The following is a 16,740-nucleotide window of genomic DNA, read 5'->3' on the forward strand; positions in this document are numbered from 1 at the left end:
CATTTTTAGTAAAAAAATCTCATTACACTTAAAACAAGAGTCATTACCAGAAAAATAACTTATTTGAACATTTTCACCTGTTTCAAGTAAATTTTCACTTGAAATAAGTAGAAAAATCTGCCAGTGGAACAAGATTTATCTTCTTATTACAAGCAAAAACATCTTGTTCCACTGGCAGATTTTTCTACTTATTTTAAGTGGAAATCTACTTGAAACAGGTGAAAATTGTTGTTTTTGAGTCTTGTCTTAAATGTAATGAGATTTTTTTACTAAAATGAGACATTTGAACTAGAAATAAGACAAATATTCTTGTTAAGATTTTGAGTTTTTGCAGTGTAAAATAACTAGTGAAATCAATCATGTTCTGAGTTGCATTTGTAGTTATTCTATATGTATTAAGTAATAAAATAATCAATACAAATAGTAATTCCATAAATGTGTTAAAGAAACAAATGAAGCCGAGGTGTGGCGGTATATATATATATATATAGCTATACCCAATAAAAGACGGCCCTGATTAAATGGCACTTTGCATGTAATGGGAAAAAGAGATAGTGATAAATGTGAGAACTGTGGAGTAAAATAAAAACAGTAATGCTGTAACAGATATAAAATAGAAAGAGAACTACAGGAGAAAGTGAGAGAGGCAGGACGAGTGGAATGAGAGGGGGATCCTGGAACAGAGAGAGAAAGAGAGAGAGAGAGAGAGAGAGAGGTTTAAATCACCAGAAACACTAACTCACTTCCTAAAAGACACTAGGCTGATACATGTTTTTACTTGCATTTTAAAATAACAACCCCTTTTTCTTTGTTTTGTTTTGTTTAATTTATACATATAATGTATTAATGTTATGATACTGTGTTATTGTATGTTCAATAAAAAATAAAAAATAAAAAAAAAGACACTGGGTTGATAAACAGAATCTAAAACGGGCTGAATGAAATAATGTTACACTCTTGTCCAGCAGGGGGCGGTACAAACCTGGAAGCTGCTGGAGATCCGACAATAAACTGAGAGAAGAAGAAGAAACGGCGCATGCGCCGCGGCCAGCAGAAACAGCGCATGCGCCGCGGCAGCTGACCGTTAACGCGGGTTGTTGTTGCTGTAGCAGTAAAACACCTGTAACTGTAACCTGCTCCGGGGTTTCCCGGGTTTCCAGGTGTTTCCAGGGTTTCCAGGGGTTTCCAGGGGTTTCCCGGGTTTCCAGGTGTTTCCAGGGTTTCCAGGGGTTTCCAGGGGTTTCCCGGGTTTCCAGGTGTTTCCAGGTGATTCCAGGGGTTTCCAGGTGATTCCAGGGGGTTCCAGGTGAACTCTCTTCACCGGAACAGCCGGACCTGCTCGGGCCCGCGGGAACTTCATACCCGGTCACTTTATCCGCCCAGTCGGAGCAGACGTTGGAAAACAGGAGCTAACTGTGGCTAAAGCTGCAGCAGGTGAGTTTACCTGAGGTTACTGTTTACCTGTTATTTACCTGCTGTCAGAGCTCAGAGGGAGCGGGTTTAGTGAAAATCCTGAGTTTGTTAAGCCTGAGATGAGGGAAATCCAGAGTTTTCAGTTCCAGAAAGAGAGTTAACTCAAACTCTGAGTCCGTTACCATGGCAACTGAGCCTGTGAACTCTCTGAATTCTCTCCTCGTGTTTTTTTTCTGAAATCTGCTCTCATACGCACGTATTGACACTTCTAACTCCAGTGGCGTGAAGTATGTGGATGTTCAGATACAAACTAATGTTTCCTCAAAGGGATTTTGTAAATTGAAATGTTAAATAAAGTTTAAAAAAAAAAAAGAAAACGTATGTGATCTTTTGTTGTCGCCGGTTGCCATGGTGAATCCTTGTCTCAGGGCTCTACTAATGATGCTTTTTAACTCGAGCTTAACAAACTCAGAGTTGATTGAACTAACTCAAATCCTGTTCTGGAACCGAAAACTCCGACTTTCCTTTCTCAGGATAAGTCAACTCAGAGTTCAGGTTTAAACTCGGACCTTGTTGAACCTGCTTCCTGGAATAAATACCCCTCAGGTGTGTTTACCTCTATATGCAACAGGTAATTCAAATAGACCTGTGTTAAAAAAAATCGATTTTCTGATTCTAAATCGATTCTCATATTAATTCCTAAAAATCGATTTGTATGTCTAAAGATCAATTTTTTAATTTTTTTTATTACATTTTTTTTAATTTTTTTTATTAAATTTTTTTCATTTTTTTTATTAAATTTTTTTAAATTTTTTATTACATTTCTTTTTATTTGTTTTTATTACATTTTATTTTTTTTATTAGATTTATTTTATTACATTTTTTTATTTTCTTTATTACATTTTCTTTATTTTTTTTATTACATTTTTTTATTTTTTTTTTACATTTTTTTTATCATTTTAAAATAATCTGTTACTGCTTGAACTGTTGACATTTCTCTTTTTTTCACTTTAAATGGATATTGAAATTTCTATTTGAGTTATTTATTTCTTAGTTATTTCACAATAATTATTGTTAAATTATTATTTCACTAGTTATTTTACAGTCATATAATCCAGGAAACACTAACACAAATCAATATCGGATCAAATGGTGATAATTGATTCTGAATCTTAAGAATGGGAATCGAATGGATCCCCAGCTCTAAATTCAAAGGCTTTTACATCAACATTAAAAGCAGCAAGACACAATTAGACATTCATTCATCCATTATCTACACCTGCTTTATCTCTTGCGGGGTCACGGGGGTCTGCTGGAGCCTATCCCAGCTCATTTCAGGTGAGAGGCAGGAGTTACACCCTGGACAGGTCACCAGTCCATCACAGGGCCACATAGAAACACACAAACTGACTAGGTGACTAGGTAAGACCTGGACCTGGACCAGGACCAGGACCAGGACCTGGACCAGGACCAGGACCTGGATGGGGGTGGGGGTGACTGCAGCAGCCAGACCCCTCTCTCTGCTGGAGAAGGTCACCACCATCTCTTTGCTCACCTTCTCCAGGACGATGGCTCCAGAGTCCCGGAAGGACGAGTCCCCCGAGGACGGGATGTCCCTGGAAGACGCTCTCTGTCCCGTCTGCCTGGAGATTTACCTGGAACCGGTCACGCTGCCCTGCACACACACCTTCTGCAAGGTAGAACACACACCTCACACACACCTGCACACACACCTTCTGCAAGGTAGAACACACACCTCACACACACCTGCACACACACCTTCTGCAAGGTAGAACACACACCTGCACACACACCTTCTGCAAGGTAGAACACACACCTCACACACACCTGCACACACACCTTCTGCAAGGTAGAACACACACCTGCACACACACCTTCTGCAAGGTAGAACACACACCTGCACACACACCTTCTGCAAGGTCGAACACACACCTGCACACACACACCTGCACACACACCTTCTGCAAGGTAGAACACACACCTGCACACACACCTCACACACACACCTGCACACACACCTCACACACACCTCACACACACCTGCACACACACACCTCACACACACCTGCACACACACCTCACACACCTGTACACACACCTGCACACACACACCTCACACACCTGCACACACACCTCACACACCTGTACACACACCTGCACACACACCTCACACACCTGTACACACACCTGCACACACACACCTCACACACACCTGCACACACACCTCACACACCTGTACACACACCTGCACACACACCTCACACACCTGTACACACACCTGCACACACACCTCACACACCTGTACACACACCTGCACACACACACCTCACACACACCTGCACACACACCTCACACACCTGTACACACAACTGCACACACACACAACTGCACACACACACCTCACACACACACCTCACACACACACCTGCACACACACCTCACACACACCTCACACACACCTGCACACACACACCTCACACACACCTGCACACACACCTCACACACCTCACACACACCTCACACACACACCTGCACACACACCTCACACACACCTGCACACACAACTGCAGGGTAACGCCACACACAGGGCTGCAGGTCCACCAGGGTCTCTAATGTCTCTCTGTCCCCCAGGACCGTCTCTAACGGGTCTCTCTTGTCCCTCTTGTCCCCAGGACTAACGGGTCTCTAACGGGTCTCTAATGTCCCTCTTGTCCCCAGGACCGTCTCTAACGGGTCTCTCTTGTCCCTCTTGTCCCCAGGACTAACGGGTCTCTAACGGGTCTCTAATGTCCCTCTTGTCCCCAGGACCGTCTCTAACGGGTCTCTCTTGTCCCTCTTGTCCCCAGGACTAACGGGTCTCTAACGGGTCTCTAATGTCCCTCTTGTCCCCAGGACCGTCTCTAACGGGTCTCTCTTGTCCCCAGGACCACCAGGGTCTCTAACGGGTCTCTCTCTCTTGTCCCCAGGACTGCTTCCTGGAGTCCGTGGACAAGTCCACCCTGTGCTGTCCTCTGTGCAGGAAACGGGTCTCCACCTGGGCCCGGATCCACAGCAGGAACCGGACCCTGGTGAACCAGAACCTCTGGGACCGGATCCAGACCCGCTTCCCCCTGCAGTGTCAGCGCCGGCTGAGCGGCCAGGAGGCCGACGAGGACGCCCGGAGACCAGGTAACCGATCCCCCAGCATGCACTGCAGCATTAATGCTCTGTTACCAGGTAAACACACCTGGAGACCAGGTAACAGATCCCCCAACATGCACTGCACCTGGGGACGGAGCAGATCCCCCAGCATGCACTGCACCTGGGGACGGAGCAGATCCCCCAGCATGCACTGCACCTGGGGACGGAGCAGGTCCTGCTGCAGTGCATTCTGGGAGGGCCGTGCTGCTTCCCCTTCATTCATTAAAAGAAAATCAAAACAGTTCAATATAATTAGAACAAATGTCTTTCCTTGAATGAAAGGAAACAGAAAGATACTACTGTATTTTTTCGACCATTAGGCGCATATAAACGTCTTTTCTTTTTTAAATGTGCAGCGCGCCCCATGATGCAATGCGCCCATTGTATTATTGTAAAGGCCGATTTATGGATCCGCGTTACACCGACGCAGAGCTACGGCGTAGGGGACGCGGTGACGCGCAGCCCTACGCCGTACCCTACGGAGACGCGCAGCGCTACGCCGTACCCTACGGAGACGCGCAGCGCTACGCCGTACCCTACGGAGACGCGCAGCGCTACGCCGTACCCTACGGAGACGCGCAGCGCTACGCCGTACCCTACGGAGACGCGCAGCGCTACGCCGTACCCTACGGAGACGCGCAGCGCTACGCCGTACCCTACGGAGACGCGCAGCGCTACGCCGTACCCTACGCCGTAGAGCTGCAGCGATTTAACGCGGCAGCTCCGTGGTGGGACACAAATACCCGGCTATTTCGGGTGCATTTAATCAGAAAAAAGAGAAGATAATAAGCCTGTTTTCTGTTTAGAAAGTACAAACGTAGACAGATTACAAGTACTCACCCGTTTTTAAGGAGTTATTTTCGGAGTTTCTTTCAGGAACGTGGGCGGGTGAATAAAGGCGGATTTATGGTTCCAAGTAAAATCAACGGCGTAGGTTACGGTGTAGGTTACGCGGCGCACGCAGCGTTCGGTGCGTCGCCGCGTAACCTATGGCGTAGGGTCTGCGTTGGTGCAGGTAGGAGGCCGGAGGAACCGCCGACCGACCGAGCGGCACCCGACACGTCGGCTGCTGCTCGGTCGGCCGGCTCCGTCCTTTACTTTTAATGGATTGTAGATCGTGTCCTGACGTGTCTGAAGGATTGTAGATCGTGTCCTGACGTGTCTGAAGGATTGTAGATCGTGTCCTGACGTGTCTGAAGGATTGTAGATCGTGTCCTGACGTGTCTGAAGGATTGTAGATCGTGTCCTGACGTGTCTGAAGGATTGTAGATCGTGTCCTGACGTGTCTGAAGGATTGTAGATCGTGTCCTGACGTGTCTGAAGGATTGTAGATCGTGTCCTGACGTGTCTGAAGGATTGTAGATCGTGTCCTGACGTGTCTGAAGGATTGTAGATCGTGTCCTGACGTGTCTGAAGGATTGTAGATCGTGTCCTGACGTGTCTGAAGGATTGTAGATCGTGTCCTGACGTGTCTGAAGGATTGTAGATCGTGTCCTGACGTGTCTGAAGGATTGTAGATCGTGTCCTGACGTGTCTGAAGGATTGTAGATCGTGTCCTGACGTGTCTGAAGGATTGTAGATCGTGTCCTGACGTGTCTGAAGGATTGTAGATCGTGTCCTGACGTGTCTGAAGGATTGTAGATCGTGTCCTGACGTGTCTGAAGGATTGTAGATCGTGTCCTGACGTGTCTGAAGGATTGTAGATCGTGTCCTGACGTGTCTGAAGGATTGTAGATCGTGTCCTGACGTGTCTGAAGGATTGTAGATCGTGTCCTGACGTGTCTGAAGGATTGTAGATCGTGTCCTGACGTGTCTGAAGGATTGTAGATCGTGTCCTGACGTGTCTGAAGGATTGTAGATCGTGTCCTGACGTGTCTGAAGGATTGTAGATCGTGTCCTGACGTGTCTGAAGGATTGTAGATCGTGTCCTGACGTGTCTGAAGGATTGTAGATCGTGTCCTGACGTGTCTGAAGGATTGTAGATCGTGTCTGTTGTTGTTCGGGCTTTTGCAAAAGCATCATTTCCGAGCGGCCACACGGCAGGAAAGTGACTCGGCTGCAGCGCGATCAGTTCTCCTGGTCTCATTGATCATTGATCAGTTCTCCTGGTCTCATTGATCATTGATCAGTTCTCCTGGTCTCATTGATCATTGATCAGTTCTCCTGGTCTCATTGATCAGTTCTCCTGGTCTCATTGATCAGTTCTCCTGGTCTCATTGATCAGTTCTCCTGGTCTCATTGATCAGTTCTCCTGGTCTCATTGATCAGTTCTCCTGGTCTCATTGATCATTGATCAGTTCTCCTGGTCTCATTGAGAGTGTGTGTGTTGTAAGGCGGTGCTCCGTGTGTGTGTGTAGACGGCACCTTTTCGGTCGGTGCACCGTGTGTGTTTTAAATCCAAAAATGAATGGTTTCTTCCACACGGCCGTACGGTCGCGGAAATCCGGTAATTATTTTATCTGAACTTTAGAACCTGTAGCTGCTGATTTACACTTTTAAGTAAGTAAAAAGTGTGTGTGTGTGTGTGTTTGTGTGTGTGTTTATTTTAATGTGTGTATCTGTGTGTGTATTAATGTGTATTTTAATGTGTGTATCTGTGTGTGTGCAGCTTGTGTTCCCAGGGTGAGCCTGCCCGGAGAGCTGAGGAGAGAATACGAGGATCAGGTGACCAAAGTAAGTTCAGGTGTCTGTGATGTCATATATATATATATATATATATATATATATATATATATATATATATATATATATTAGTGCTGTCCAAGTAAACGCGTTAACGATGCGTTAACTTCACGTCCTCTTAACGCCGTCAATTTTTTTAACGCATGAGATTAAAAAAAAAAAAGGGGCAACATTTCTGTCGCTCGTCGGCCCCCGTAGCCTGAGGAAACGTCTGGTGGATTGAAGGATGGAGAATGAAAAGGGACTTTTGAACGGTTAGTTCACCTTCAGAAAGATGCAGATGGTTCTCTGGACAAGACTGAAGTTATTTGCATGTACTGTCGATTTGAAATGAATTCCCATGGAAGTACCTGCAGCCAAACACACGAGCAGAGAGCGCCGCGACACGCACCGCGACACGCAGCGTACCCTACGCCGTAGCGCTGCGTTGGTGTAACGCGGCACGCAGCGTACCCTACGCCGTAGCGCTGCGTTGGTGTAACGCGGCACGCAGCGTACCCTACGCCGTAGCTCTGCGTTGGTGTAACGCGGCACGCAGCGTACCCTACGCCGTAGGGTCTGCGTTGGTGTAACGCGGCACGCACCGTACCCTACGCCTTAGGGTCTGCGTTGGTGTAACGCGGCACGCACCGTACCCTACGCCGTAGGGTCTGCGTCGGTGTAACGCGGCACGCAGCGTACCCTACGCCGTAGGGTCTGCGTCGGTGTAACGCGGCACGCAGCGTACCCTACGCCGTAGCTCTGCGTTGGTGTAACGCGGCACGCAGCGTACCCTACGCCGTAGGGTCTGCGTTGGTGTAACGCGGCACGCACCGTACCCTACGCCGTAGGGTCTGCGTTGGTGTAACGCGGCACGCACCGTACCCTACGCCGTAGGGTCTGCGTCGGTGTAACGCGGCACGCAGCGTACCCTACGCCGTAGCTCTGCGTTGGTGTAACGCGGCACGCAGCGTACCCTACGCCGTAGGGTCTGCGTTGGTGTAACGCGGCACGCACCGTACCCTACGCCGTAGGGTCTGCGTTGGTGTAACGCGGCACGCACCGTACCCTACGCCGTAGGGTCTGCGTTGGTGTAACGCGGCACGCACCGTACCCTACGCCGTAGGGTCTGCGTCGGTGTAACGCGGCACGCAGCGTACCCTACGCCGTAGCGCTGCGTCGGTGTAACGCGGCACGCAGCGTACCCTACGCCGTAGCGCTGCGTCGGTGTAACGCGGCACGCAGCGTACCCTACGCCGTAGCGCTGCGTCGGTGTAACGCGGCACGCAGCGTACCCTACGCCGTAGCGCTGCGTCGGTGTAACGCGGCACGCAGCGTACCCTACGCCGTAGCTCTGCGTTGGTGTAACGCGGCACGCACCGTACCCTACGCCGTAGGGTCTGCGTCGGTGTAACGCGGCACGCAGCGTACCCTACGCCGTAGCGCTGCGTCGGTGTAACGCGGCACGCAGCGTACCCTACGCCGTAGCGCTGCGTCGGTGTAACGCGGCACGCACCGTACCCTACGCCGTAGCTCTGCGTTGGTGTAACGCGGCACGCACCGTACCCTACGCCGTAGCTCTGCGTTGGTGTAACGCGGAACCATAAATCAGCCTTAAACCACAAACAAACACACAGACCGGGGTCGGATCAAAACACGGGTTTTATTCCCACTTCTCCAGCTAAACGCAGTTGCTGGCCAGCTCTCTGCGGTGATTAACCCTAATCTGCAGATAAAACTAGTTTGTTGAGGAAAAAATATTAACTCTTATTTGTAGCTGCAGAGGAAAAAAATAATCCCACGAGGAAAAGAAAAATATTGCTCACGCCTCGGAGCCTCTTCAGCATAATATAGCAGTCAAAAAAAAGAAAAGAGAAGTAAGAGGGATACAAAACATGTACTGTATGTTGTACTATTATACTAATGTATTGAAACACATGGCTCTTCAGTAGGGATTTCATATGGATCCAGACCAGGGGCCAACTTAATTTTAAAGTTATCAATAGACGCACAACACTGAAGAGCTTCTGTATGTCGACCTATGGGGTAAAACTTTGGAACAGCCTGAGCATAGATCTAAAACAAAGTCAAAACATATCACAATTCAAAAAAAGATATAAAGAAACTTTTTTCTCAAAATACAGTGGCGAAAAAAAATGTAGATATATATACATATATATATATATATATATAATGTATGTATGTATATGGACATATAGTGATATATTATACATACAGTATTTATGTATGGGTATATCTCTGTTAATATATATGGATATATAGTTATATGTAGATATGTTGGTAAATGGATGTATATTCATGTTGATATATAGACTTATATTATGTTTTTTTTTGTGTTCTATAAGTAAGCTCATTGATTCTCTTGCTATTTTGGAGAAATGAATATAAGATTTAGGGGAAGGACCTGATAAGTATTTACTTCAATCCTACTCCCTTTCGAATATGCTGGTGGATCTGCGAGGTCTGCCTTGTCTTTTTTTTTTCTTACTTTTTATTATTGTTCTTTCTAATTTGCATACTCGAAATAAAGCTCAAACGAACAAGACCGTTAATAATCATTATTTTCTCCATATTCCGCTCCCTGGCTTCCTTGTTTAAGGTTCCCGGTAAATTCCAGTTCCTTTCCAGCAGTTTAACATCTTTTTTTTTTGCGTTCGTCTGTTCACTTGGTGAAACAGAAAAGCGTCCCGTCTCCTCTCATCAAAACAAATGCAGCGACGGGGACAGGAGTTTTCCGGCAGTACGCGCTGGTGCATCATGGGAAACGTAGTGTTCTTTCTGGTAAAACACAACCGCTTTTGTCCAAAAGATGCCGCCAAACTCAGAAAAGCTGAAAGTTACGTTTTCTTACAAAATAAAAAATGCAACACAAAGCGCTTTACATAAAACTCAATAACGCCCCCCCGCACACACACACACACACACACACACGAGTTTCTGGCTGAGGATCCGGTGAGGAAACGGCTGCACTTTCTAGGTGGAGTTACTCCCTGCTGTTACATGTGCACTTTATTTGTTTGTGATTTAGTTTTTGTATCCCCCTGTTTTGATCCCACTTAGGAGAAGGGGATATTTTTTTAGCCTTTTATTTTCCTCCATATGTTTATAAATGCATATGGTTCATTGTTTTACTTTGAGCTGAATCTTAAGTTAATCTTTCCAAGTGTAAAGTTGGGACTACATTGTGTTTGTATTTATGAAGGAACGTTACGTTCAGGTCAAAAGATTTTTTTTGTGGAAAGTTGAATAAACATTGGCATAAAGCAGCATATTTGCCCTTTCTCATGTTGTTAACAGTATTAAAAACATAAAAAAAATACCTTGAGGTAATTTAGAACAGCACAAAATGTGTGAATAAATTTGCAATTATTATGCAATTAATCGTGATTAATCGCATAGTTAACTACAGAAATCATGGATTAATTAAGATTAAAAAATGTTATCGTTGGCCAGCACTAATATATATATATATATATATATATATATATATATATATATATATATATATATTAATGTATATATCTTATTCCTCCAGCTGCAGCAGGGCCTGTGTGTGTTAATGTGTATATATATATATATATATATATATATATATATATATATATATATATATTTATATTTATATATGAATGTGTTTTAGCTGCAGCAGGAGCAGCAGCACATGCTGCAGGACCAGCAGAAAGCCAGACTGGTGTATATTTATATTATTATATATATATATGAATGTGTTTTATCTCCAGCTGCAGCAGGAGCAGCAGAAAGCCAGACTCGTGTATATTTATATTAATGTATATTATTAATGTGTTTTAGCTGCAGCAGGAGCAGCAGCACATGCTGCAGGACCAGCAGAAAGCCAGACTGGTGTATATTTATATGTATATATTTATATTTTAATGTGTTTTAGCTGCAGCAGGAGCAGCAGCACATGCTCCAGGACCAGTGTGTGTGTATATATTAATATTAATATATATTTTAATGTGTTTTAGTTGCAGCAGGAGCAGCAGCACATGCTGCAGGACCAGCAGAAAGCCAGCGAGGAGCTGATCCAGAAACTCCTCCAGGAGGAAGATCAGCTGCTGGAGGACGAGAGGAAGAGGAGGGAGGAAGACGAGCAGCTGGCCCAACGGCTCAGTGATGAACTGGTGAGTGTCTGGTGAAGGAACCGAGGAGTTATGGTTCCCTGGTGAAGGAACCGAGGAGTTATGGTTCCCTGGTGAAGGAACCGAGGAGTTATGGTTCCCTGGTGGTTCCCTGAGAAGAGAAGTGGTGGTTCCCTGAGAAGAGAAGTTTTTGTTTTAGTTTTTTATTTTGGATCCCCATTAGCGGACGCAAAACGCCAACTAGTCTTCCTGGGGTCCATGAAAATTAAAATACATTCATATAAAAGCACAATTATACATTTATATACTTCCTATAGTACTTTACATTTTAAATGTATGAACTAAATACATAAGTAATTACAATTACATCACTCCATTAACCCCACCCACATCATTACACCAGCTACATCACTGTAGTGGTAACCGTGGTAACCATCACAACCTGCAACTACATTGAGCTGTATTTTCCACACAATAAATCACCAAATGTATATCACACATATATATTAACCATTGTTTATGTCTGTACCCAAAAATAACCTTTTTAGTTGCTTTTCTAAACTGTCTCTGCTTGTTGCTTTAGTTATGGTATAAACCTGTTCCAGTGTGAGATGGCCCTGTACATACAAGTTCTTTTCATTGCATTTGATCTCGGTAATGGAATAGAAATATGACCCCAGCTAACTTTAATGCTAACCCCAGCTAACTTGTCTTGTCCTGTGCTCATGTCTGTTTTGGGAAAAGGTTATTTTTGAGTCCAGGCAGTTTGGTTGTTTCGATACAGTTATATTCCTGAATAATGTTAGTAAATTGTGTGTTAATCTGTCCTCTACTTTCATCCAAGCAAGATCACTATGCATTTGGTCAACAGCCTTTCTCATAGAACACCCGAGTGCTGGAGCTGCTCTGTTCTGAATATCTGAAGTTTGTTTATATTTTTTTTCGCTGCACTTGACCAGATAGCTGAGCAGTAGTCAAGGTGATAATACCAAAGTTTGAATAACCTGTCGGAGTGTAATTGGTGTTAATAAAGAGGAGTATCTTCTAATCATGGATATACCTTGTGATGGTTCCCTGAGGAGAAGTGATGGTTCCCTGAAGGACCTGAGGTGTTGGTTCAGACGGGTAACCTGTGTTTCTCCTGCAGAACCCTCCTCCTCCTCCTCCTCCTCCGTGTCCGGAGACGCTGCGTCTGGTGGAGGTGAAGAAGAAGAAGGAGGTGACGATCGGCCAGATGGACCGGTGAGTTCAGGTGTTCCAGGTTAGAGCGTCATGTTTACATTCCTCCAGGGAGATTGTGAAGAAGAGGCCTGCCAAGCCGCTCCTTCAAGGCCAAATCTAATCAACAATTTGCAGGCAGCTCAGTCATTTTCCGTCTGCCTTTCAGTCTTCTGGTTCCTCAATAAACTCCGATCAGACGAATTTGTGATCAATCCCCGCCAAGCCGGGTGCCCAGCTTCTCCAAGGTGTTCTCCACCTTGTTAAAGAGCTCAAAGACCCCTGCTAGCATACGATTCTGTTCCAGAATCACATCCAGCTTCAACGTTACAGTCGGAGTGCGGAGCCCCGTGCTCAATCCTTCAGCAGTTTCAGCAGCTCAGAGAGGCCAGAACGGCTCCCGCAGACTTACGCGATGGTCGATAGGCCAGGAAGATCCCCACTCCAATTAGGAGAAATCCTGCTATCATAAATCCAATTATGAAGGCGTCCTCAACATCCTCGACAGATAACATTTTGAGGCACATCGGCCGCCGGTTTTTGTACGAGTCCATCGTGTAACTAGGCATGGGGCGATATACGATATTATCGTATATCGCGATAAAAAACGGCCACGATAACGTTATCGTGGGGTACTGTAATTATCGCCAATTTTTTTGTTTTTTTTGGTCACACAAGGCTACCAGCCAGGTAGAAGCCAGTGTTATTGTTTTCATGTATTTTATTAATATTATTTATTATTATTATTTATTTAATATTTTTTCAGAGAGTAGTACAATCCGTGTGCATTTGACTACTGTGGCACTTTATTTTCACTCAATCTTTGTGTTGGCCATGCAGCTTTAGTTTTGTATACTACAGAGCAGTGCCTTTATTTTATTATTTAGTTTTGTATACTACAGAGCAGTGCCTTTATTTTATTATTTAGTTTTGTATACTACAGAGCAGTGCCTTTATTTTATTATTTTTCCAGAGAGCCGTACTAAGTAACAGGCAGCCAGCCACTGTTAAAGTTTCAGAGAGTAATACAATCAGTGTGCATTTGGCTCTACACCGTCACTTTATTTCTATTTGTCACTTATTTCTTTCGTCTCTCAGGGAAGTATTTTCTTACAAAAAAAAGAAAGTTCAAATAAGTACCGGTACCGGTACTATAGTTTACACTTTGTAATGCATAACATTTACAGTACACTATTTGTTCTCTAAGTGTCACTGTGTTGAGAATGATGTGAGAATAAATGTTCTGAAGGAACCAGTGGATCCACGGTTAGTGTCTTTCCTTGCATTTTAACAATTTTATAAGCGACACGCTAATATCCTGATAATATCGTAATCGTGATATTTTTGTCCACTAATATCGTGATATGAGATTTTCATATCGTCCCATGCCTACGTGTATCCAGCTAAAAATGTCCCGTGGGGGCAGGAGGGCTAGGGTTAGGGTTAGGGTTAGGGCTCCCTCACCCCCTGGGTTCTCGTCGCAAAAATGTGGTCAATGGTTCTTTAATTGTTTATATCGCTTGCTTTGAGCCAGTGGCAACTTTTCATTCCACTCGTACTTGGACTTTTGGGATGAGAATAAACCTTGAAACTTGAACCTTGAACCTTGTGGTTTGTCTCCTGTGCAGGTTCCTGATTCCTCGAGCTCCTCGAGCTCCGTCCCTCCCCCGGCTGGACTACTACGGCCCCCAGCTGGAGGTGGAGGTCAGCCTGGGGGCCGTGGAGGTGCACCTGGGGAATCACCTGGTCCCTCAGGTGGGGGAGGAGGTGCACCTGGGGAATCACCTGGTCCCTCAGGTGGGGGAGGAGGTGCACCTGGGGAATCACCTGGTCCCTCAGGTGGGGGAGGAGGTCTGCCTGGGGGAGCAGGAGGAGGAGGAGGAGGTTCACCTGGGGGGTCACCTGATCTCCACCAAGAGGAAGACCTGGGAGTCTCCGGAGGAGGAGCAGGGCGGAGCCTCCAAGCGGCTGCTGATGCTCCGCTCCTCGGAGGAGCAGGAGGACCGGCGTCTGCAGGAGAGACTCCAGCAGGAGCAGCTGCAGCTGCAGGACCAGGAGCAGCTGCAGGACCAGGAGCAGCTGCAGCAGCAGAAACAGCTGCAGAGGCAGCAGCAGGAGCAGGCAGGCCTGCAGGAGGAGCTACAGCAGGTGCAGCTGCAGAGGCAGGACCAGGAGCAGGCGGACCTGCGTCTGGCTCAGCTGCTGCAGAAGCAGCTGAACCGGGAGGAGAGACAGAAGGCCACGGACCGGAGGAAAGGTTCCTCCGACGCCTACCTGCTCCGGCACAAGCAGGGAAGCTCACGCCTCCACGGCGCCAGGACCTCCAGGAGGTCCTCGTCCTCCTCCCTGTCCTCCTCCTCCTCCTCCTCCTCTTCTCCCTCCTCTTCCTCCTCTTCCTCCTCCTCCTCCCCCTCCTCCAGGAGAGGCCGTAAACAGCTGACTCTCACCGACATGTTCTCCAGTCTGAGCTGAAACTGCTGCTCAGAACAAAGACGGCCGTCATGATCATGAACCAGAACCTGAACCTGAACCCCCTCAAACTGTTCTAGCAGCGACACGGTTCTCCAGGATCTCCAGGCTCTCCAGGTCCTCCAGGTCCTCCAGGATCTCCAGGTCCTCCAGGATCTCCAGGTCCTCCAGGATCTCCAGGTCCTCCAGGATCTCCAGGTCCTCCAGGATCTCCAGGTCCTCCAGGATCTCCAGGTCCTCCAGGATCTCCAGGTCCTCCAGGATCTCCAGGATCTCCAGGTCCTCCAGGTCCTCCAGGATCTCCAGGCTCTCCAGGATCTCCAGGTCCTCCAGGTCCTCCAGGATCTCCAGGCTCTCCAGGATCTCCAGGTCCTCCAGGTCCTCCAGGATCTCCAGGTCCTCCAGGTCCTCCAGGTCCTCCAGGATCTCCAGGTCCTCCAGGATCTCCAGGTCCTCCAGGATCTCCAGGTCCTCCAGGATCTCCAGGTCCTCCAGGATCTCCAGGTCCTCCAGGTCCTCCAGGATCTCCAGGCTCTCCAGGATCTCCAGGTCCTCCAGGTCCTCCAGGATCTCCAGGTCCTCCAGGTCCTCCAGGCTCTCCAGGCTCTCCAGGATCTCCAGGTCCTCCAGGTCCTCCAGGTCCTCCAGGTCCTCCAGGATCTCCAGGTCCTCCAGGTTCTCCAGGCTCTCCAGGTGTCCTGGTCCTGGTACCCTGGTCCAGGTCCAGGTCCAGGTCCAGGTCCTGGTGTCGTGGTCCTGGTACCATCAGTGACGGTTGTTGTTAAATTGTTGCTGCTGTTCATTTATATTTTTCTGAGAAAAAACAGTTGCATTTTCTTGTTAATAAATATAAAGGTTGTTTTAAAAGCTGTTTCCTGTTTCTGCTGGTTTTTATAAACCGCCGCCGTCTGAGTCCGAGTCCTGGTTTCATCACGTTATATAATACATCCATGTTTCATCACCACTGGTTTCCTGATGTCGGTCACATGACCCTGATGTCACATGACCCTGATGTCGGTCACATGACCCTGATGTCACATGACCCTGATGTCACATGACCCTGATGTCACATGACCCTGATGTCACATGACCCTGATGTCGGTCACATGACCCTGATGTCACATGACCCTGATGTCACATGACCCTGATGTCACATGACCCTGATGTCACATGACCCTGATGTCACATGACCCTGATGTCACATGACCCTGATGTCACATGACCCTGATGTCGGTCACATGACCCTGATGTCACATGACCCTGATGTCACATGACCCTGATGTCACATGACCCTGATGTCACATGACCCTGATGTCACATGACCCTGATGTCACGTGACCCTGACGTCACATGACCCTGGTGTCACATGACCCTGATGTCACATGACCCTGATGTCACATGACCCTGATGTCACATGACCCTGACGTCACATGACCCTGGTGTCACATGACCCTGACGTCACATGACCCTGATGTCGGTCACATGACCCTGATGTCACATGACCCTGACGTCACATGACCCTGATGTCACATGACCCTGATGTCACATGACCCTGATGTCACATGACCCTGATGTCACATGACCCTGATGTCACATGACCCTGACGTCGGTCACATGACCCTGATGTCACATGACCCTGATGTCACATGACCCTGAT

At 46.9% G+C, this 16,740-nt stretch overlaps 1 protein-coding gene across 1 annotated transcript; it reads left to right on the forward strand.

The window, feature by feature from the left end:
- Positions 1–1,054: 1,054 nt before the first annotated feature.
- rnf168 (ring finger protein 168) lies at positions 1,055–15,217 on the forward strand. The gene is made up of 7 exons (XM_061720124.1): positions 1,055–1,434; positions 2,978–3,110; positions 4,401–4,602; positions 7,223–7,287; positions 11,283–11,438; positions 12,544–12,638; positions 14,243–15,217. The coding sequence occupies exons 2-7, from the start codon at positions 2,982–2,984 to the stop codon at positions 15,084–15,086; spliced, it is 1,491 nt and encodes a 496-aa protein (XP_061576108.1). The 5' UTR covers positions 1,055–1,434; positions 2,978–2,981; the 3' UTR covers positions 15,087–15,217.
- The last annotated feature ends 1,523 nt before the right edge of the window (positions 15,218–16,740 follow it).

Source organism: Cololabis saira, chromosome 4, assembly GCF_033807715.1.
Source record: "Cololabis saira isolate AMF1-May2022 chromosome 4, fColSai1.1, whole genome shotgun sequence".
NCBI lineage: Eukaryota > Metazoa > Chordata > Actinopteri > Beloniformes > Belonidae > Cololabis > Cololabis saira.

What these genes read in the sequence shown, in the direction of transcription:
- rnf168 (XM_061720124.1), top strand. Translation starts at nt 2,982, where the DNA reads ATGGCTCCAGAGTCCCGGAAGGACGAGTCCCCCGAGGACGGGATGTCC. An exon ending in CGAGGACGCCCGGAGACCAG is followed by an intron (nt 4,603 to 7,222) that starts GTAACCGATCCC and finishes GTGTGTGTGCAG; the next exon opens with CTTGTGTTCCCAGGGTGAGC. An exon ending in ACGAGGATCAGGTGACCAAA is followed by an intron (nt 7,288 to 11,282) that starts GTAAGTTCAGGT and finishes AATGTGTTTTAG; the next exon opens with TTGCAGCAGGAGCAGCAGCA.